At 46.2% G+C, this 22,803-nt stretch overlaps 1 protein-coding gene across 1 annotated transcript; it reads left to right on the top strand.

Moving 5' to 3' along the window:
• The first annotated feature begins 232 nt into the window (after positions 1-232).
• Positions 233-7,273, top strand: LOC112557554 (transcription factor HES-1-like). The gene is given in 5 exon segments (XM_025227495.1): positions 233-1,109; positions 4,240-4,335; positions 4,608-4,695; positions 4,940-5,446; positions 5,449-7,273. Coding segments are annotated over 5 exon segments (1,398 nt in total). The 5' UTR covers positions 233-1,034; the 3' UTR covers positions 6,081-7,273.
• The last annotated feature ends 15,530 nt before the right edge of the window (positions 7,274-22,803 follow it).

The following is a 22,803-nucleotide window of genomic DNA, read 5'->3' as shown; positions in this document are numbered from 1 at the left end:
TTGTCCACATCCTCTCCCCACTTCATCAAATCGCAGACTTGAGGGCAGAAGGCGACCACTCCATGGCGAGACCTTCACAGACCCTCAACAATTTTCGGCTAAAAGTTTCGGTGGGAACACGTGACTTCCACCTGGAGGCTCTCTCAAGCACACAGCCACAGGTGGGGAAGGAGTTGAGACACGCACAGGACCACCTCACTTCCATCTCCACCCTCCACCCCGACCAGCTCCTTGACGTCGTCGTCACGACCAAGTCTCCGTCGGCACGCGGGGCAGCGCGAGGGGAGGCGGGGCTGGCGGTCGTGTGATTGGCGTGCGAGCCGCCCTTTGTCCACGCTCGGGGGGGAACGAGTTTGGGATCGTGGGGGGACCTTGTTGGCACGCGGAGGGGGTCAGAACCCTGTGCGACACGGCCCCGCGGCGGAGCTCACCCTGCGACGGCCACCGGACTTGCGTCACGGCCTCGCGACAGCTCGCGACTCGCGTCCGGACAGAGCACAGGACAGGACACCCAGCTTCCCTCGGAACCGTGGAGTGTGATCGCAGGCTCCTTCACGACCCCGTCGTCAACATCTCGTCACGTGACCTGTTGCAGTTGCCAAGGTTGTCCACCAGGAGACCACAGTGTCACATTATTTCCAGAGACGAGGACAGCTGATGTCACTGCGCGGAGAAGGTTGGAGTCCTCACCTCGAAGCCTTGTTTGGAAGCTGCTGTGAGGTGCTAACGGCGATTAACCGACATTTTACACACACACGAGTCACTGACCAACAGACGCTCGTCGTGTTGTTGTTTGCCATCAACTCTCGACTGTTTAGGGAGGAGCATATGTGTCCTGGAAGTGTAGAAGTTGTCGCAGGCGGCCACCATCGACACCGACAATGAACTAGAAGTTGGTGTCAGACGCTGTTCAGTCTGTTCAGACTGACGGTCATGGACTGTAGTGTCTGAACAGACCAGACTGACTCAGCAACAGTGAAGTGGACAAGGATTTCCACCACAACCACCGACCACGAGCCATCTCCTCCGTACGCATGCGTGTCGTGGATAGACACAGACCAGCCATGCATTCCGACAGAGTGTCCACCACGGCTTCGGAGACTCGAAAGGTGAGAGAGAGAGAGAAAGTAGCACCTGAAGATTCTCAACACCAGGCATACATCCACTCATACCAATGTTTACAAAAGTCTTTAGTACGTACATTAAATATACACACACAAAATATTATTTACACATATGACATATATGATGTGTACGACAACCTGTAGAGTATATTATAACATATTCATGTTCATATACCGTGGGGCTGATTTCTGATGTTGTGTTCCACTGTAGATACCCGCTTTATTAAAAAAAAAAAAGCCTGAACTGACATAATTAACCTAGAAACAAGAGACTGCACAGGTCGGGGGTGGAAGGGGTGGACAGGTAGGGACAGGACAGGACCCATTGTACTCCGTCGGCAATCACGGACCTCAAACACCTTGACTGCCGTCGGTCAGTGTCGTGGTTGTCGTATTAGTCACAGTGACACTGTGATTGATTAAGAACAGTCTCAGTTCTAGTCGCTGACTGCACTGAGTGACTCGTGTTTGGGGAAGGACAGACAGGACAGACAGGACAGACAGGACAGGACAGACAGACAAGACAGGACAGACTTGAGACATCCAATGCTGCAAACCAGAGTCCATGTCGTCTTCTGTCGGTCGTTGGCCACGAGAGAGAATAAGTCGTTGTCTGTCAGCTAAATGTGAAACAGCTGTGGTAAAGTCATGTTTTCTGACATGATTTGGGTGGACACTACTTCTCTGGTGGCTAACATGGACTCGAAGTCCACCTTGTTATTGCAGGTGTCTGCTGACACCAACACGACCGTTAATGAGGGAAGATGGCAAACATGACAAACGTCTCACTGTCTCAAGCACATGTCATCAAATAAGTCTTGACTTTCCACTTGAGAACTTTCTACAGCGATAAACACTTTACACTAAGAAAAAAATTCTGTAACTTGTGAACAGTGATAGATATACAGTAACAGACCATGGCGGCAAGTATTTACAGCGACAAACATTTGATGGAAGTAACGGCTACAATACCTCGCCCCCACCACAACCTCCCACACAGACATTTACACAAAGACAATCGTTTCCACTGTCACCAGATTTTTTGCTGTCTTATACAAAGTATTTGTAAGAAAACCGTTGCTTCTATCGTGGCAGAAGGCAGAACAATGCTGGTGTACCTGTACGGCTGACATTTCTGGTGGTCACGTGATCCTCAAGTACTATTGTTTGTAGATAAAGACGACTTTGCCCGTTGCTGCTGACATTCCTCTGTGTCTACAAGTTGTAGACAAGCACTGAGAGTAATGTCGGTCACCACCTGGCACAGCAGCGACGTGTAGGTAGGTGTAGGTGTCCCAGGATCCGGCGTATGTAACGGCACCAGAGGCAAAGACAGAAGGAAGGAGAAGGAAGCGGCTGGAGCGGAGGCTGAGGAAGAAGTGCGGAGGGAAGAGGCTGTGGAAGTGGTTGACTGGTTCTAGACGCGACAGAACTCCATGGCGGGGAAGCCCAGGGGAAGGGGAGAGAGCGGGGACGAACCTCGCTGCGACTCTCGCTCCTCCACGCGACTAGCGCGCGTCCGGCGCATGCTGTGTGACGTCACTGCCGGCGTGCGGCCTGTCGCAACATGTCCACAGCGGGTGGCCGGAGACACGCACGGCACGTGCGACACCAGCAGTGGACGCGAGCCTCCGGGGATGTCTGCTGGGGGAGGGGAAGGAATAACACTTGGGGGTGTGGGAGGAGAGGGAGGTCACGTGGTGTGACGCCCCTTGGGTCATGATTTGCAGAATAGTCGGGTAGCGGTCCAGTGTCCTCCTCTTACTCAAACCCACACTTAGATAATTAAGATTTAAACACGGGGTGGGTGCATTTCTTCTTCATTCCCACACCTACATTGCCGTTAACGTAAAAAAAATATAAATAAATAAATAAATTTAGAAAAAATTGCTGAAGCACGGGGACACTTTACATGGAGATAAATATGAAGACATTTTCTGCCAGCAGTGGAAGAAAGGAAGGTATTCTGAATTTAATAACACGTCAGCAGTCGTGGGTGTCTTGTACACACCGAGAAAATATAACATCGCCATGAAAAAACTCTTCCGATCCGATTTCGTCCTTTTTATGACGGGTGGACTGTAAAGGGTGGCGTGAAGTCAGTTAAATAAAATCGTTTAAATGACAGGAGGCTGGAAAACAGGTTCACATGCAGTTTAAAAAATTCCGACATTTTATTATCGACATCAGCTGTAAACTTGTATTCGATTACTTGCCTCTAAAGAAGTCCGGTAATAATTTGTGCTAAAAAGCTGCTGAGTTATCTGCCTGCGTGCATGGAGTTGATGCCCTTTATTGCCTCTCCAATGAAACTCAATGCCGTCGGACTAGTTGGAAACAGTTGCAGGACTGTGCACACCAGTGAGGCGGGCGATAAAATTCTTGAAATATCTTCAGTTTAATGAGTCGTTAATGACAGACAACCCATGATGAACGATAGTCTCCCTTTGATGAGGCTGTTGTTGTTGTTTTGTTTTTTGAACTACTTTTGATGTCAGGTCTTGTGAAAACAGCTTTTATTACCCACAGAACGTTTTCCGTTAGGTCACTGACTTATCTAAGCCCGGTCCTAACCAGGCGAATATTCGTCGAACATTTGACGAAGTTTGTCACAGCTGTGCGACGACGACAAGTCAGTAGGTCTGCATGATGAAGTGTTTGTAGAAACAGAGACCATCGCATGTTATTTTACACATGATCCACTGACGAATGCACAAATATACTAACATCAGGCTTTGTTCTTTATTTTGCGTGAAGACATCAGCAAACAGTCATTTTGTGAAATTTCCAGAATTGTGAGATCTTTACAAGTTCGGAAAGAAGAAATATGTGGGACACTGTGTTCGTAGGCTCAGACACTCACACCGTGTGTGTAGAGCAGTGTGGATGGGAGGAAGGAGAAAGAAAGCAAGAAAGCTGCACGAGGGTTGAAGTGGGTCTTCAGGGTCGGAGGGGAACCTATGGTGTAGAGAGAGGGCAAAGGTCATGTTTATCAGCAATACCTGCTTTTAATGGTTTCTATCAACATAATGCGAGTGTAAGTACAGTTTATTGTTTATTGGATTGTTTCTCAGTTTGTTTGCTGTTCTCACTCTCGCCACTCACTGTCTCACAGAGCTCCAAGCCCATCATGGAGAAGCGCAGACGAGCTCGCATCAACGCCAGTCTGGCGGAGCTGAAGTCCCTCCTACTGGAGGTCATCAAGAAGGAGGTAGGTGACCCAGGAATTCCTTCCATCCCTGTCCTTCCCACTCTGTTTCCCTCCTGTTCTCGTGCCACACTTTCCTCCCTTCATCCAAGAGATGTGGCAGTTCTTTGGTGGATGCACACAGGGTGGGAGGAGTTTCAGCTGCAAGTAGTTGATAGCGAAACTGTGGAGGGTTGGCACCGTCCTGGCCCCGCACTGTGGGGTGTTTCTGTCTAAAGACTAGACACTCGGGGTGGAATTTATTCACACCATTTTTTTTCCATTGTCTTGTGCAGGGAGCACGTCACAGTAAAATGGAGAAAGCTGACATCTTGGAAATGGCCGTCAAACACCTGCGACAGATACAGCGCCAGCAGTATACTAGTGAGTATCGCACCTGCTGTGTGCACACCTGCCTCACAGACATTACCTGTACACGACATAAACACTACATGCACAGGACATAAACATTACATTCACAGGACATTAACACTACATGCTCAGGATATAAGCATTACCTGTACAGGACATTCCAGACGACTGCTTTCACCCATTGTCGCATTGGTAGATCACCTGTAAGTCTGTCTTGTGTAAACCATTACCTGTAACTTTATTTATTTTGCAACAGGCGGCGGCACCGATCCCACTCTGTCGGACAAGTACCGCCTGGGGTTCAACGAGTGCGCCCAAGAGGTCAGCAGGTACCTGGGTGCCTCGGAGGAGGACGACGCAGAGCTGAGAGCGAGGCTGCTGAATCACCTGGCCAACTGCATCGCCAGCTCCGACTCTCCCTCCCCCGTGTCCTTGACCCCGTCGTCCCCTGAACCCCTGCACACCTTCAGTCACGCGCAAGGGAACGTGTCGCCCGCGCTGTGCCCCGCTGGTGCCCCCGTCATCGTCAAACCAACGCCCTCCGTGCCCGGGCACTCGGTGGGGCAGGCGGCCCTCGCCAGGTTCGCAGTCGCCATGGCGTCCGCAGAGGGCGGGGAGGGAAACTCGTCGTCTGCTGCCGTCTTGATACCCACCACCGAAATAAACAATAACATTCCCACCATCGCCGACAACAACATCGTGTCATCATGCACTATTAATAGCACCACCCCGCAGGTCACGCTGACGTCGACGACGCAGTCGCAGGCCATCCCATCACCAAGCTGCTGGGGGAGTTCCAGGTGTTGCCCCCCAAGAGCACGCCGGGAGAGGTGGCCTTTGTTCTGCCAGCGAACATGATGGGTGGGGGACACTTGCCCAGCTACATCATCCCCATCTACGCATCCCCGGGTCTCGCCGCCAGCGTTTCCTGGGCAACAACCACCACCCCCGCGTCGTCCGCCGTGCAGGTTCCGTTTCCGGTGATGGCGGCGCCACAGGTGTCTGCTGGGGCTGCTGTGGCGGGCGGGGCGCAGGCCAGCATCGTGACTCTGTCCCCCCAGCAGATCGTGCCAGCCTTCCCCCCGGTCAGCGTCACCCAGGTGCTGGCGGCGGGGGTGGGCGGGTCGTTGTCGTGGGAGTCCAGCAAGCCCACCTACTCCCCCCTGTGTCCTGGCACCGCCGTGTCGGTGAGCGAGGCCTCCACCTCCTCCTCACCTTTCATCTCTCTCTCCAAGTTCCGTGCATCGCCATCTCCAGCTCCTCAACCTCCGCCGGCCTTGCCAAGCTCCGGAGACAAGGGCAACGAACTGCCTCACGAGGACCGAGAGAGCAGCGCCCTCTTCCGCCCTGCGCCAGTTGTGCAACCACGTGACGAACCTCTCTGGCGACCTTGGTGACCTTGTGACCCTACTTACCTTGGCGACCTCTTGATTACTGACTACCTTGGTAGATAACACGATAGACAATGTATTTGTGACACGTGTAGTGTGAGCTCGTGATCAACGCCCTCGACACCTCAACCCTTTCCAAGGTGAAGGTCAATGATGACCTGCCTTTATTTTTATAAATCTGATAAACGAAACTTTTCCAGTGTCTTACGACAGGTCGTGATCTGTGTCACTCTCTGTACTGACTACTGGACACGGTCCACGTCCACCCGAGTCGCATAATGGTGTCCGCCTTCGTGACATTGCACAGTACGTCAATGGTTGTCATGGAAACATTTACTATGCTTGGTCACATATCTCACAAAGTGTTTTTAATTATCAATATGCAGATCCAGCAGAAACTGTTTGAATGCTGCATCACACCTCTTCTGATTCACATGAAATTATTTTTGTCTTCCAAGAGAAATTCTAGACTAATGTCCGTTGTCACGAGCTTCCTGGGCCACGTGACCCAAGCGTGGATGTTGATGTCAGTGTGTGTGTTCAGTGAAGTGTACAAAGTTGAAAGTTTTCGATAAATATAAATTCTACTTATTCTTACACAAAGGGTTAGAGAAAGATTTACACAGAGTTACATTCCAGTTACACTTGTATCGTCTGCTGTTGATCATGGAGTTTGTATCTGTGTCTTGCTGATATACTTGTCTATCACTGTTATCTCGGATTGCAAAATGTCGGCTTCCATTTCCCCAACTTGTGATAATTGTCAGTGACTGTGATACTAGCAGCGAATATTTAACCACGAGATGTAAGGAAAGCTGGAGATGAGGTCGGAGGGCCTCTAGGGAGGTGACGACACGTGACCGAGCTCACCTGGCGGTGACCGAGGACAGCAGACTACAGCCATGGACTCTGCTTCATCTCGATATTTCGTTCCATCAGTTGTTTGTGTTGCTTTCATAATAACTTTGTTATCAAGTGTGTTTTGTAAACCGTTAGAAGTACCGTGCTACCTCTGTTCTCTCCTTCTCTCTCTGTCGATGTCTTTCTGCTCTCATGCGTTCTGCACTTCCGTGGTGAAACATTCCTGAAGCTGACTCAGGCTTTTGAATAAAGTTCATAACGGCTGACATTCCATTGTGTAATGTGCAGTAACTGTGATTGGACGAACAATGTACAATAAATACATTCATACATTCAAACGCCCTTTGTTTTGTGTGTGTGCGCGCGCGCTGACCCTAAAGATCGAGGGTTAGACACAAAGTCAGAGGTTACTGGTAGATATTTGCATATCAAATGTTATTGCACAATACCGACACGCCCATAGACAAGAAAAACAGGTTACTGACTGATCACCTGAGTGTAGTATGCAGAAAATGATGACATGGCAGCACTTGCAGACAAACAGGTCAGGTTACCTGTAGAGAAACAGGTCACATGTGGAGAAACAGGTCACATGTGGAGAAACAGGTCACATGTGGAGAAACAGGTCAGGTTACAAACAGGTCAGGTCACCAGACGGATGCGGATGTTAGAAAGCGTGTACTCATCTCAAACAACTTCCCGGGTGGGGCGGTGTTAGGATGAGGTGAGTGGTGCAGGCGGCTACCCACAATGCACTTCACTCACAGCTGCACGCGCCAGCCACCACCAGGCTCACTGCTAAGTTACACACGATGTATTTATTACTTGATAAACACAAGGACTGAAAATATACTCGCGCAAACAAATCAAAAGAAATTATAAGAAGAAAAGAAATGAAATTGAAAGCACAAAAACAATCACTCAGAGAGACGACCCACCACAGGTAAAGAAACACAACAATTTTTGTGTAATACTCCAGGTGCATCCTCACGATAAGTGTTCGTTGACACAAATGTCTAAAAAGAGAGGTAGGAGGATAGATAGAAAGTACCTGAGCCCGAGAAAAGTGAGGTGTGACCCTCACAACCTGACAGGTCACTGGACAACCTTCACCTTCCACATGTATCTACACATATTTATATCACAACACTTACACGTGTATGTATGCACCCAGACATTCACATATTGAGACAAATACGTGTATGTCTGAACATGTCGACATCAAAACAGTCATACATGTGTGTGTACGTGTGTACATAGAATGTCTTGCAGTGAGCGACACTCAGTCTCGCGTAGTCACGTGACCTGACATGAACATATTTTGTCATCAAGGATTCACAAGTATTTACAAGTATTCACTCTTTAATAAACAGCTTTCATAGACACAGTCGCACAAACTTGACATCGGTAGACACTGAGACCTGTCTACTGACATCGGCATAGACATCAGTCCTCGTCGCTCATCACATCGCCAGAGACCTCGCTGTTATCGTCAGAGTCGTTTGTGGGAAATAGTTGTCAGCAAATGCTTTCTCACGCTCGCACACACATACACACAGGCACAACAAGCATAGAACACACACGAGAGAAACACACACAGAGATACAACACGTATACAAACACACAAACACACACATTATCACACACACACTACAAGATTCTGTGATCTTTTTGTAATAAATTATTTAGACAAGGACACCTCGGTGGGAAGTGAACACTAGTCTCGTGCTGTCTCGTGACAAAGGTGAAAGAAAAAACCGGAAAGGCGACGGCATGGATTTGGCCTTGACCTTTTCTCGCGGGGAGGAGAAGAAAAGATGTTCGTCCATCACCCGATCAAACGCTCCCTTTGAATGGCACCACTTACAGCAAGCCGCAGATTCATTATGTTCTTAAACACACTCCCAGGACTTATCCGTTAAACCGGAAATTGCCAGCCCACGACACCTCACTGCGCAGGCGCAGTCTCAGCGACGGGTCTCCAGGCTCACCGGGCACCGAAACTCGATCCTGCGGCTCCACCGTCGCTTTCAAGGGAAGCTTACGGCACGGAAGTAACCTTTGCCCTCTGGTAATCTCTCTTTTTGTTGGCGCAGCCATTACAGGGACTTCCACGTCGCAGAGAGAAGCGAGTGCTTTCCCTTGCTTAGATGTCCACGCCCCCTCAATGGCTTGCAGCTGCTCCACAGATTCCTCGTTTCTCCTCCTCCCCACCTATAGGGCCGGCGTACTCATCATTACACTCACCTGTCTCAGTCTCCCGGGCCGGCAGTTTACCTGACGGTTACTCCTGTCTTGGCAAGTCGGCGCACAGTTACTCCCCTTCACAGGTCATCTTCCAGGCTTTGTCGGACTTGTCTACCTGTCCGACTTGTCTACCTGTGCTCACCGAACTCAGGTTCTAGAACCGAGCGGATGTGAGCAAGTAAAACCATTGTCCGAGTGTCGGTGACAGAAGTGAGTGCCAGGGGAGTGCTCACCGCCATGTCTTGCCCGCTCTCTCCTTCTCTGCTCAGATGGAGTGAAAGTGCAGCTGTACTACAGCAAAGATCTGGAAGTGATGGAAAGAAATATAAAATATATACACGACAATATCTCCTTTAAAATCTTTCTGTCAATACTAATGAAAACAAGTTGACATTTTATTTGTCGACCTCGGGGATATAATAGCAATCCTGTACATCTCACAACTTCACTACAGTGAGTCTTCAAACTCATTTGAGCTCATTGTACAGTATGTCGAGAAATGAGCGACTGAGCGGGATACAACGGAGAGAAAGAGAAGGACAAGTCATCCCACTTACCCCATTAAAAAAGAAACAATCGCAATTGTTCAAGAGAGAGAGAACAGGATGTAGCCAACGAACCAAGAGGCGAGTCAGGTGGGTTGTGCTTGTTGTTGGTGACATCATCTCACCTGTATGTACACCTGTACACATGTACACCTGGGGCTGTACATCAACAAGCAGCCTACATTTCCTGACCCCTGACACAGGGTCAAGACAGGGCGGACCCCAGGCAGCGAACCATGGCGATGTTGATCGCAAAATACGAACTGATGGTGAGGAGGTACAAATGTACAAATCTTGTCTTCAGTTGACAGACCCTGGGCGACATGGAGATCGTTGACCATGTTTATTTAATCGGGTATGTGATCAGGTTTACCACAGTAGCTGCCACAACTTTTATCTCGCACCTTGCTCTGTCATGCAATGTCTCCATGTTTTTAATCGCTAGCTTTAGCCTACTTTCTGTTTTAACAAGAAGCCAGAGCACATTTTTTATCACCTTTGACACTTTCCCGGCTGACAATAAACTGAAGGAGTCTTCTCGAGACCCGAGCACTTGTACAGGTAAACAAAGAGCACAGGAGTCACGTGGCTGGAGCGTGGGAACGAGCTGGAACAGGTGGCAGCCAGGTAGATACAGGTACATGCAAGGTACATACCTCACCATCGTCATGGTCGTCAGGACCTGAGGGGCTCCCCCCAGCCCCAGGCTGCTGCAGCAAGGGGATCCCCGTCCCCTGGCCTCCATCTTCCTATCAATAAATAATGGCAAGAGATTACGGGACGATCCACCGACAGGTCATTCCGCTTGGTCATCAAGGGTTTGTTTTCACCAAAGGCTTGACTGAAAATTGTTTTTGTAAAAGAAGAACAAAAAAAATTTTTTTCTCTCTCTCTTTCTCACACGAGCACAAACACAAAGAGGTTCAAATGACTAATTCTGAGTTGTCAGGCCAGTGAACCTTACCTTGGATTTGTAAACTTGCCCTACCTGGCTGTCCCCGCATTTCCACTGTAAATAGTTTTAGAATATAAACATTGTAACATGCCACGTGTTGAACTAAGCACAGAAAACAGTTTCTACATTAGCAATATAATCTCGCTCACACACTATCCTCACATTACATCCATTGTCCACTATTTTCCACATCCTTGTGTTAGTACAAAGTACATACATCGGGCGACATTTTGCAAATCAGCCGAAAGGTTTGACAGTATATTTGGGTATTTCTATATTTATCAGGTTCAAAGGTTAGCCTCGGGTCACTCAGTCATGCGCACACCAACAGAAAGTATTTCACCCTCGAGGTCAACGTACATAAGACCATCGGAGGAACCGGGTGTTGATAGCAGAATATCAGTTGTTATAAGAGTTGATCCTGAATATTCCTCTACAGTTGTCGACTCATGTAAGCTGTCAGTCGTATGTATAATGATATATCAGCTTGTGAGCATGTCTGTGTGTAGCTTTCAGTAAAGTATATGACTGAACAAAATCTGCTATAAGTACAATAGCTTCGCTGGTATGTCATCCTCTTCTTGTAGCTAGCAAGGCACTGGTAGTTCCACGACCATAATATTGTCAAAAGGCAAGTCTATTTTGTTTACATTATCGAATGTCAGGAATTTTTCTTCGTTTTTTTAATTAGTTGAATTCAGGCACTTTGGGTGGACTCGCTTGAACAGGGAAACGCTTGTAGCAGACGACACTTGGACATGTTTAATATTTTTATTTGGCTCTAAAGGGAGAGAGCAGATAAGAGAAGATGTCCGTCCACAATTAAAACTTCTTACTATGGCATTGTTTATGATTTAGCAGGCAAAGCTTCCTTAAAGTTGTCAAACAAGAATAAGTGAAGGTTGATAATAAATGCGCGCCACAGCAACATAAGATTAAATTCTCTGGCAACCATAATGAAACATTCCCAGCGCAGGCCAAACAGACAAACGGGCTTGCTTGCAAACAATCCCACGACTTCTGGTGTTGTGGGTGAGCCAGACCCTGTCCAGCCTCCCACTGCCATCATGGAGCCACATCACAACTTGTAGGAAATGAAGGTCCGTGATTGCAGTTGTTGTTGCCATCCTGCGGATGTAGTGGAGCTCTTCAAAGTTGGATTGTCCTGCCTGGTCTGAAGCCAGCCAGTTCTTGTCTGAACAGTTCCTTCACGGTGTTTATTATTTTCAGTGTGAATTTTCATGAGTGGCTAAAAGTGTTGGCATTGTTTCCTTGCTCCTTTTTCAGAAGGGGTATGACTAGTGACTGTCCATTCTTTGCGCTCAAAGCCAGGCGAGCCAAGATCAGACCAGATGCCAAGTTCAGAGACCAGATGCAGCAGCTGAGAACAGATGCCCGTCCTAGACACGACAACAACCAGAGGCCAACTCCAAAGTAAGACATCTGTCCGGGCATACATCAGATGCTACATCCTACGGGAGACAGTTGTTAGAAGGTGGAGTTGGTGTCCTGTAGGGTAGTGCTAGAAGATGTTTCCCGTGACCATTACATCAAGACATGTGTAGTCTGCAATCACATCTCTCGTCATGGGACCCTTACAGGGACCAGCAACGCCACCAAAGAGCAGCCATCGGCGATAACCTAGGGGTAGCACGTACAGCCCGGGTGAGCAGCACGTACAGCCGGGTGAGCAGCACGTACAGCCGGGTGAGCAGCACCTACAGCCCGGGTGAGCAGCACGTACAGCCGGGTGAGCAGATTAGGTTCAAACGTAATGGCTAATCCTTGCCGCCAACACCAGGCCTGGGTTGGAGCATTCGACACAAGAACAGAACTGGATGTCGCTATGTGCTTTGCTTTACGAAGCTTGCTTGTTGACTGCAACTCTCAGCCTGACAGATAAACTTTTCACCCCACTAGTGCCACCACATTCCTCCCTCACCTGACGCCTGCACTGACCCCTGGCAGCACGCGGTGTGCAGGTGAGGACGAGTGTGTGTGTGAGTGTGTGTGTGTGTGACTGTGTGTGTGACTGTGTGAGTGTGTGTGTGACTGTGTGTGTGAGTGTGTGACTGTGTGTGTGACTGTGTGTGTGACTGTGTGTGTGTGAGTGTGTGTGAGAGAGAGAGAGGTTGAAAGAAGGACAGAGGGAGTTAATATAAGTTAATAACGTAAGTTAATATTTTTGTGACGAAGTTTATTTTGTATTTTTATTGACGATTTGAAGTAGATCGAGAGAGAAAGAGAGAGAGAGAAGAGGAAAGGTGTGATAAACCTTTTATCTTCCTGACTGTCGATCCTAGCAATGGTCCTCTCCAAGTGTGCGGATCACAATGGGCAGGCCACAATGGATATTATTGTTATTAAAGTGGACATTATCACAGTGATAATGTCAGTGAAAATAATCACAGGTCATGGCCACAGTGGACATCATTACAGGGCAGGTGAATGAGCGGTTATCACAATGATCACTTCACACCGGGCATTATCACCCCAGCCTGCAAGAACTCTTGGGTCCCTCATGGGACCTCTTCGGGAAGAAAGTTGGGTCCCTCTCGGGTTTTGGAAGCGGGACCCTAAGGGGACCTCGTAGGAATTCCCACGGTTGCCATGTTTTCCCACGAAAGACCCACCCACCTTCCCACCAAAAAACCATTGCATACCACCGATCGCCCATGAGAAGTCGTGTTTTCCCATCAAACTCCAACTCCCACTCCCCTCTTGCTGCATTCCTCACCCTTTCTCACTTTTACTTACACTGGTACACAGGCTTGCACACCATGAAGAAAACATTCAACAGCTTTTCAAAATCTCGTTTCCTCACAACGCATAAATAGTAGCAAGAGATATCATTAAACAATTTTATTATTTACACCAAAAAAAACTATTTTAACAGTTTTACATTATTTAAAGCATTAAAATTGTTTTGAACATAAGCATTCATCCAATTATTTACATAAAAATTGCAGTCAATAATTTTTTACCCCATGAAAGTTACTTTTTTGAAATATTATTTATAACATAAAGTCAAACAATTTACATAAAAGATAGAAAAATATGACACCAAAAATCGATCCATGAGTGGTGGAATCCCTGTAGAAGAAGAAAAAAAGTTACAATGCATTTACATATTTTGATTTTTGCTATGTAAGTAGAACTAACCTCTCACATAGATGAAGCTTAACTCTTTCTTTATGCACTCAACACGGGTGGCCGATTTTGCCCTGCTCACTTGTTACGCAGTATTTACATTGGGCTTATGCATTGTTTGTAATTTTTTTAGGCCTTTACAGCTCGTGGTTTAAAGAAAAATTAATAAATAAGACAGTTTAGGCCTTTATGAACACAATTATCTCCCTTACATGACGAAGGACGTACGTTTGAACGAAAGTCTCGCCGATATTCTACACTACCTGTCCTTTTCGATGGTACACATTGCGAACATCATGCATCTGAAACGTCAAATAACAAAAGAAAGAACATCCCAGAGGATATTCCTGCTTCAGATGAAGGAGAATTTGACCACGAATGGTGTAAAAATGGTTTTCATCTGCTCCCGAATTTTTTGTTTGAAATGTGTTAAAAAAAAAAAAAATTTCCAAACTTCACATAATATACCTAATTTTGGTTGGATTATCATAAAAGTGAGTTCACGAGCAAGATTACGGTAAAATTGTTCCACTTCTACACATTTTGATCTGTCATAATCAATTTAAATTTCTGTCTTATCTTGTTTAGTTATTTTTTAATAATTTTTTGAAAAGGGTAAATTCATGCGTACAGGGGGTTTGACCGCCTTTAGCCTTGTGTAAAGAAAGAGTTAAAGCTTTCATAAATCTACTAATTACTAGTGAGATTAAAGAACTTGAACAAGAGTGGAATAAAAAGATTTTTAAACGGTAATGTCTTGATGGCCATTTGTGTGTATAAGAAGTTTTGGATAATATCTGAAAGTAACCAATTAATCTTTAGTACAAAAAGTAAAGTAAATAGGCCTACTGAATAATCCACGAAGAATAAAACAATGCTCACATTAATAATTTTAACTTGACAAACTCATTTTGTAATTCCACTCACCATTAGATGGCATCACCCTTCGAATCATTCCTCAATCCATGTCTCTTGGACTGCAGCTGTGCACAAATAGAAATTGTAAGGTAGACTTAAATGCTATTGTACACAATAATAAATTTGTAAATGTAGAGAAATAATACTTAGATTCACTATTTTTTTTAAATTGTTCGGAAACTTGTCCTTTTAAGTTCATATTGACGTACACCTCAAAGAAATCAAAACCAAACAAAAACTACACACCAATTAATATACTTCTCAGCTGAAGTGACTGGAAACTTTTTCCCCTTTGGTTCCACTGAGCCAACTCTGAAGATAGCAGCCGTTTTAAAATTTCCGTGCACGAGAGGTGCTGAACCTGTTAAAAAAAATCTTTAGTTGTTTCCACCATGTAAAATACTACAATACAAATGCGAAATAAATTAATTCACTGGATTGGATAAGTTTAAGATATAATGCTGAACCCTACTCCACTGATGAGGGATCAATGGTTGCATGATGAATATAGCTACAAACCAGACCCAGTCTCTTAAATAAACCTAGTGGGACTTCAGAGAAAAATAATGGCATTAAGTGACTCAAATCACCAAGTTAATTAAGAGTTTAATCAAAGCTGTTCTTTATGAAAGTAGAACAATTTTAGTGGTCATAGTTAATAGACACACAGACTGCTCATTTTGACACATGAAAAGCAAGTGACAGAAATTATTTTATAAATAAAATCTATGCATAAAATACTACATTATTTTGTACTTCATAAAATGTGTATTATTTTAATGCAAATATACACTGACCACACATTCTTGTCAGGAGAGTTAACCTGTAAGCTGATGCATGCTGCCTGTTTTGTTAAATGGTTTATCAGACTGTAAAGCATAACATACATATTAACTGATATATTAGCTAAGCTAAAGTAACATTAAAAAGGTGTCTAGTACTAACACATTATACTTAAATGACATACCACTTTGTTCTAATTCATTTCTTCATCAGCTCCTCTTTCCCATATTTTGAAGAAGCAGGGTGACTGATTCAGTTTGTGAACTACATTCTGTAGTGTTTTGCTCTGCTCATCAACTTTGCTGAGAACTCTGTTCAAAAATGTATTTGAAATCAAAATGTTACTTTTAGTCTTTAAAGTAATGACAAAACAAAAATATGGATGTAGTCTATGACAATTTTTTAATTAACAGAAATGTTTAGATGGATATATAAGGATGTGCATGTAGACCACTAAAAACACAAAACCTGTGCTTGTACTAGTGATCCTGATGAAATCATAGAGGGAGACAAATAAACTTACTGGTAAAAATTCACTGAGCCAGACCTAGTCAGTGTGATCTGCAATTAAAGATTGTTATAATTAGTTCTTTTTGTAAATCATGTAAATAAACTGAAAAATGGCATGCAGGCATTTAAAGACAAAGAAAATATATGTGATCAGATAAGTGATTGTTAGAAAATGACAGACTTTGACAAAGTTCATTGCATAGCATTGGATCATACATTTTGTTTTTATTTCAAAGTGTATAAGTACAAAAATAAAATTCTTTCTTTTTTGCTTTGCATTAATTTTCCAAAATTTTAGTTGTTCAGAAAGCAATGTGATTGTCTCGTTGCTTTCCCCTAGAATGCACCAAGACGGACACAAACGTTTGGTAATCGCAGCACCGCTGTTATTGAGAAAGCAGACGACGAATTTCAAGCATGACTCAATGAGTTCATGTCATAGATTTCAACTTCGAAGTTAATCATCAATGATACGAGAGATTGTGTGTGTGTGTGCAGTGTGCTTTACCTCTTGACTAGTTGATTTGAACCCATCATGCACTGTCCTCTTGCTTCTGCCAATCGTATTCGCGCTCAACATTTCGTTTCTGTAATTAGTAAATACGTGCAATTAGTAGGCAAGAGATACGATTAAACAATTTGATTATTTACAACAAGAAGGATATATGGTTAAACCATTTAAATTATCTACAGCACATATAGAAGACAGCGTCATGTAAAAGCGAGTTGCTAGCGATGTATGTGTGAGACCTGCCGGGTACAACACGTGAAACATTTCACAAAAAGCACTACACAATACTTATATATGATCATAAATTATTCATGACTATCCACTGTTATAAAGTATAGTTGTTTAATGGCATCTTTCACTTAACTTTATTAAGACTTACTTCAGAAATCGGCGGTGTTTCACTTGAAGATGGACGTACAGTTCAAAATGTCCGCGCGCCGGCCGGTGTGACCTTCCTGTGCCCTGTGACCGCCGTACCTTGAGTACACGCGGGATATCGGGATGCGACACGATCACGTGGCTACCAAATCGAGAGCGGCTGAAGAAAAAAAAGCGCGATGGACGCGTCAGTTTAGGATCGAATTACAGGCTTCCCTCCAAAGTCTCACTTCCCTATAGGGGCCGTTCAAACACCCAAAGCCCTTGCACGCTGGGACGGTGGTCAGGGGACGGTCGTGTTCCAGTGTGAAATCTCATTTATCGGCCGCAAAACCAGAAAAATGAAAACGTTAGTGACCAAGATGTCGCCATCTGAAAGACGAGAAAGGTGGAAGGTCGGTCGAGTGAAAATCCGGAGAGAGAAGATCTGATCCTGGTCACTGTCTTTGGCCACGGAGGATCGGATCTCGTTTTCAAACGTGAAATGACGAGACATGTCCCGCATATCAGTCTCTGTATACGTCACTAGGTTCGTTGTACAAGTCTTGACTGTCACTCACGTGACCAGGTTAGTCACACCCGTCATCAGAGCTGTCACACAGACCTCCCTACAACTGTTACACACACGCCACCCTCTCTAGGACGGGTGTCGACTGGAAGAGAGCCAAAGAAGATAAAAGTGTTGAAGCTAGCCTCTTTAAAACACAACTGTAAGTCGCTAGCAACATTTAGGTGGACGAGACTTGTCCTCGGTGGTCAACGAGAGGCAGCCAGGCTTGTAGCCACTGAAATGTATTCCTAACGGTCACTCAGTCTCCAGCAGGTGACAGAATGAACATCAGAGTAAACAAGTCGGGAGGATACCTGTCAAGACTCCCCACACCAAACTCTGGGTGCCAAATTCCATTTGAGGGTTTTTCCCGGCGACAAAAGCGCCGCCAGACCGAAGCTAAAGAACTAGGAGGGAACAAGATAGCCATGGCGAGCAATAAAGTGTTGCACACAAGCAGAGTGTGACAAACCGGACACTTGAGCTCGCCTGCTAGTAGAGATCAAAGGGTGTTGTGATGGTAAATAGGTTTTTTTTTAGCCATTTACACCAGGTTGTCTAGGTTAACTCTAAGGTACTGACCCCACAACCGACTAAATGGGAGGGGAGGTTGACACAGGATTCCGGACGGAGGAAATGGAGGAAAACAAGATGAAGTTCTCCAAGTTCACTAAATGTTAAAAGGTGCGCCGCTCAATCAGCTTCCTAATCGTTGTTGTTGTTGTTGTTGTTGTTGTTGTTGTTGTTGTTGTTGTTGTTGTTGTTGTTGGATTGTACAAGACCCAAACCTTGTGTAAATCTTTAAAACCAAAGTTGGACCCTTGCTGAGTTATGGATGAGAAAATGACAAGAGATGACAGCAAAGCGGTCTTCCAGTTGAAGACCCTCACCAAGAAAGTCATCACCTGACAAGACATCATCGAGGACATGATGGCCATCTTCCCACGAAAAGCTCGACGATACTCAACCGACAGACTGAATATTGCAAGGTCCAGCTGAAGACAGAGGCTAGCATCTTTCCAAACAACCAGAGTAGTCTTACCAGCGATCCTGCAGACATAGCAGTCCTACAGACAGAGGTCGAGAGAGCGGAACTGAGTCTGAGAGGAGAGAAATCACGTGACATCGACAACATCCTGGTTAAGCTGCTCAAGGATGATAAGAAAGAAATAACAAAGGACATTTGTAACTAAGAACTTAGGGACGCAAGAAAAGTGGCCGCCATTTGTCATACTTCTCTACAGAGTGTCTTGACATCGTGAACCATGCCAAAATTATGAAGCCATCACCCTAATCAGCCACATCATCAAGGTGATGGTGAAGTCCAGAGCCGCATCAACACCACCGTTGATGGACTGAAGAACAGACTGGCTTCACACCAGGCAGGAACACGGTCGACAGACTTCTAGCTATCAGCTCAGTATCCAGGCCACCAGCCGGATGTCCTCCACAACATCGACTTTAAAAAGGCATTTGACAGAGTCTGGCTGCCATGTTTTCAGGATCATTGTAGCGTGTTTTTTCTTTTGCTTTTAGACGATGTTACACCTGCTCAGGTGTGTGTGTCTGTGTGTCCTCGTCAAGTTGAAGACGATGTCTCGATGTTTCGTAGCTTGGGACACAGCGCGGTCTGGTGAGCTCAGTACCAGTGGGCAACTTCCGGTTCAGCTGTGTGGACAGCTGCTGACAGAGTTACACTGACATGTCAGCCCGTGGCACTGTTACAGCTCATGTTTACTGTGTGTTGGGAGCAGTGCACGCCGGGAATGTTGTGGCAGCTCAAAATACACCGATTGCCGTGTCACAGGCTTCAACAAGACAGACAAGAGATCCTGACAGTACAGACTGACAGACAGACCCACTTTCACTGCTACCCGAGTTCTCATGCATGTCCTCACTGACCAATATTTGTAGCCATAATAAGGAATGAAGTGCGCATGCGCAGTTAGGCCCATCCGGTGGGCATGTGAGTTACTGCCGAGTGCAGTGGATACAGATGCCGTGTGTACACAAACAAAAGTTGCTGACTTCACGACTATGATTGATTCAGTGCGCATGTCACATACTACCCCTTCAAAACTCGACACCCGTATATTGGATCCCGGCCTTTGTGTGTGTGTGGGTGTGGGTGGATGGGTGGGAGAGAGTGTATGTGTGTGTGTGCGTGCACCCAACGATAATGCTTTCAACTGTCCTTATTTTTTTAACCCCGTTTCAGCGAAGACTAAAATCGACTGAAATATAGAAAAGGACTTTAGAATGACAACCGTTTAGTTTTTGTCCCTGCGCACCCAGGATTCCAAATATTTTAGGTGCGCAAACGCAGAGGGTTGCACCCTTCACCCCGGATAGACCGCCTCATTAAGGCCGACGCTCACCCAGGGCTCACTCAGCAATCTGGGTGCTTCTATTTATTCCTCTACCCGTGGGAACCGCGGCGGACAGAGATATGAAGAGGGTGCTGTCGACACACCACTCAGCCTGCACAAACACACGTCAGCCCTGGAGTAAGCTGCCCTTGAATGCCAGGGGAGCGCAACATCGCTTTGTGTGCAAGGGGCTCGCTTTAAGGGGCCAGCCTTTCACTCTCCTACACGGGTGGCTTGTCTGCTGGAAGCGACCTGCGAACATCAAGATCTGGGGTGGCGAGAACAATCTGAGGAAAGCAGGAGGGGGAGCGGTTTGATGGCTGGAGAAGGAATTTGATGAGATTTGATAGCGGAGAATATTCCCACCAGTTTGTGTGTTTGTATGTTCGTGCGGGTGTGTTGTTTGTATTTGTGTCTCTATGTGTATGTGTGCGTGCATGCGCGTGCATCGATATGCGTTCATATGTGTGTGTGTGAAGTATGTAAGAGAGTTTTAGAACACACCAGCGAACAAGAGCAGCCAACAGCCAACAGGACGCGCCATACATACCGAGGACATGTTTGACTACTTCTGTAACTATGACCTTTTAAGGGTATGAGGGATGGGGGGAAGTGGGGTCGGGCCAACCACCCGTCCCCGAGTCTAATAAGCAGATAAGTAGTGTGAGTAGATTTAGCATGTAAGCACCCACTACATGCATATTCTGCTTTCTCTCATTGAAGTCGGATTACCGCCATCATCCTGAATCCTTCTTGTCGATGGCATACGACACCCGAGGTCGACACAGCGGGTTGATCCCACAGTCCTTTGCTTGTATTTCTCCTGTCTGTCTGCAGGACTCGAACACAAAGCCTCCTAAGCGCTCACAACCGCTTCATTGAATCCTGCGTGTTCTTCCGTTGGTGGTCATGCAGTGTCCTCGTCAACAGCAGGAAAGGGAGCCGAGTCTGATATCGGGGGCACCCGGTCACAGGATTGTGGAGGATCAAAGAAATGTCTTTGAGGAAGTTTCTTTTGCCGTCACGAGTGTGTTGGCCGACATCAACATGCGAGGGTGTGTGTACAAACACACAGGTCAGGGCTGTGGCCCGGTCCATACCTTGTCAAAACGTTTGTCGTCTCCGGTACTTTTAATGTCCCTCCGCCTTCACCCGCACAAAGCACGGATCATGGTGTTTGCACTTGCCATAGTTTCCTCCATTGAATGCAGCGGAATTCACGAGGAGCGGAAATAATAATGAGAGTTTGGAGTGAAAGAACCGTAACAAGACATGCTCGAGCTTTCCTGTTGGGAAATAGGACAGTGACGGCCTCGGCTCTCCACTTTGTCGGAAGACTGGCTCAAAAATAAGTGTCCTGGATGTCTGATTCCGGGTATCTATCTTGTTTATTTACCTTTTTATCCACTTATCTTTATATCTTCTCTGCTTTTCTCGATCTTCTTAGTCCTCTATATATTTCAATAGCTGTACCCACAACCATCTCTGTCTACTTGTCTACCTAGCTTCTCTATGTCATCGACCTACTTCGATCTTGTTGCAGGTAAGCTGCTGGAAGAAAACTTTCTGAACAATCGTCTTCTTCTTTGAAACCAAAGACAGAAATCAGCGTTGGGAAGCTGTTACGTTTCCATGAAAGAAGTCATCAGACTGTTACGCGCACCTGCGATGTCAACAGGTTGGGGGGACTGCTGTGCACGAGGAAGACACCTGTGTGTGACGTCATGCGCATAGCTCGGCAGCAGGGCGTCACATTCCTCGCCGTCCAATTCAGCCTGGAAGCCATTCACATCAGCGAACGAGGAATCCAGGACAAAGCAGCGGCTCGAACCGTTTTTCTCCCCCAACCTCCCGCCTCCTCCACTTGAACACAAAGCCAAGGTGCATCAAGACTGCGAGGTCAGGGGCCGAGACATCTCGTCTCGTTAGTGTGTGGGACTGTGAACGCCCTTACCGCAGCGCCCTCTGTTTGGCTTTCCCATGATCCACTGCATGGCGATGACAAAAGAAATACGTACACCATACGCCGACAAGCGCATCAGGAGCTGCACTGACCTTCGTCACCTTTAACTTTCCACCCATGACGTCACAGATAGCGGCCTCGGAAGTCACAGGTTGTAGGAGGGAGGGTCAGGTCAAAGGTCAGGCGAAAACGAGGTGAATGTGTGGAAATGTAATAACGGGTTATAGCGAGAGCTGATTGAGAACACGTAAGACGGGTCTCCACGGCAAGCCGAAGGTGTGTCTCCATGAGGACGAGCAACACCTCGGTCAACCCTCAGGTCTGTGTTACAGAAAGCAAACACGCTGACACGAGTCAAAATTATGTTTAATGAATGGGTACAAATTCCTCAAATCTGAACTTGCCCTAGACTTGAACACTGCTGTGCCCATCAAGGTTCAGAAGACATGTCCATACCTACCTTCCCGTGAGGTCCCAATGTGAACATCGCCTCATGGCCCGTGATCCAATCTTTGGCAGTAGCTGTCAGCTTCGTTTCCGTCAGTTGGAGTTTGAATCTCGCATGCTTTACGAAAGCTCAAACTAGCAATTCACTGGGTATTTTCGGAAAGAAACTAGTAACAGCTGTATGTTTTGTTAACTTGCCATCAAAACTCAGGGCTTGATGTCATGTCTGACGGGCTTGATGTATAGATGTGGATCAACTCGTTATTTACGACCCTCTCAGCACTCCATAAAAATATGACTGAGTTAAAAGACAATGACACGTGATTGAAGATGGTGAAGATAACAGTGGGAGATGTTTGTTTTCTCATTGCCGCTCTCGTGTAAACATGAGACCAAGAAACATATACATGTATATACATAACCCTTCCATGTCGCTCCCTTCCACCCTACTTCTCTCACCTTATGAGAATCACACAGGTATCCAACAATGATGACTGAATGCAATAGCAACTGGTTGGAACTTATCACAGTGAATAGTAATA

Source organism: Pomacea canaliculata, linkage group LG2, assembly GCF_003073045.1.
Source record: "Pomacea canaliculata isolate SZHN2017 linkage group LG2, ASM307304v1, whole genome shotgun sequence".
NCBI classification, from domain to species: Eukaryota; Metazoa; Mollusca; class Gastropoda; order Architaenioglossa; family Ampullariidae; genus Pomacea; species Pomacea canaliculata.
Note: the sequence above shows the minus strand (reverse complement) of the source record. Positions and strands in the feature narration are given on the sequence as shown.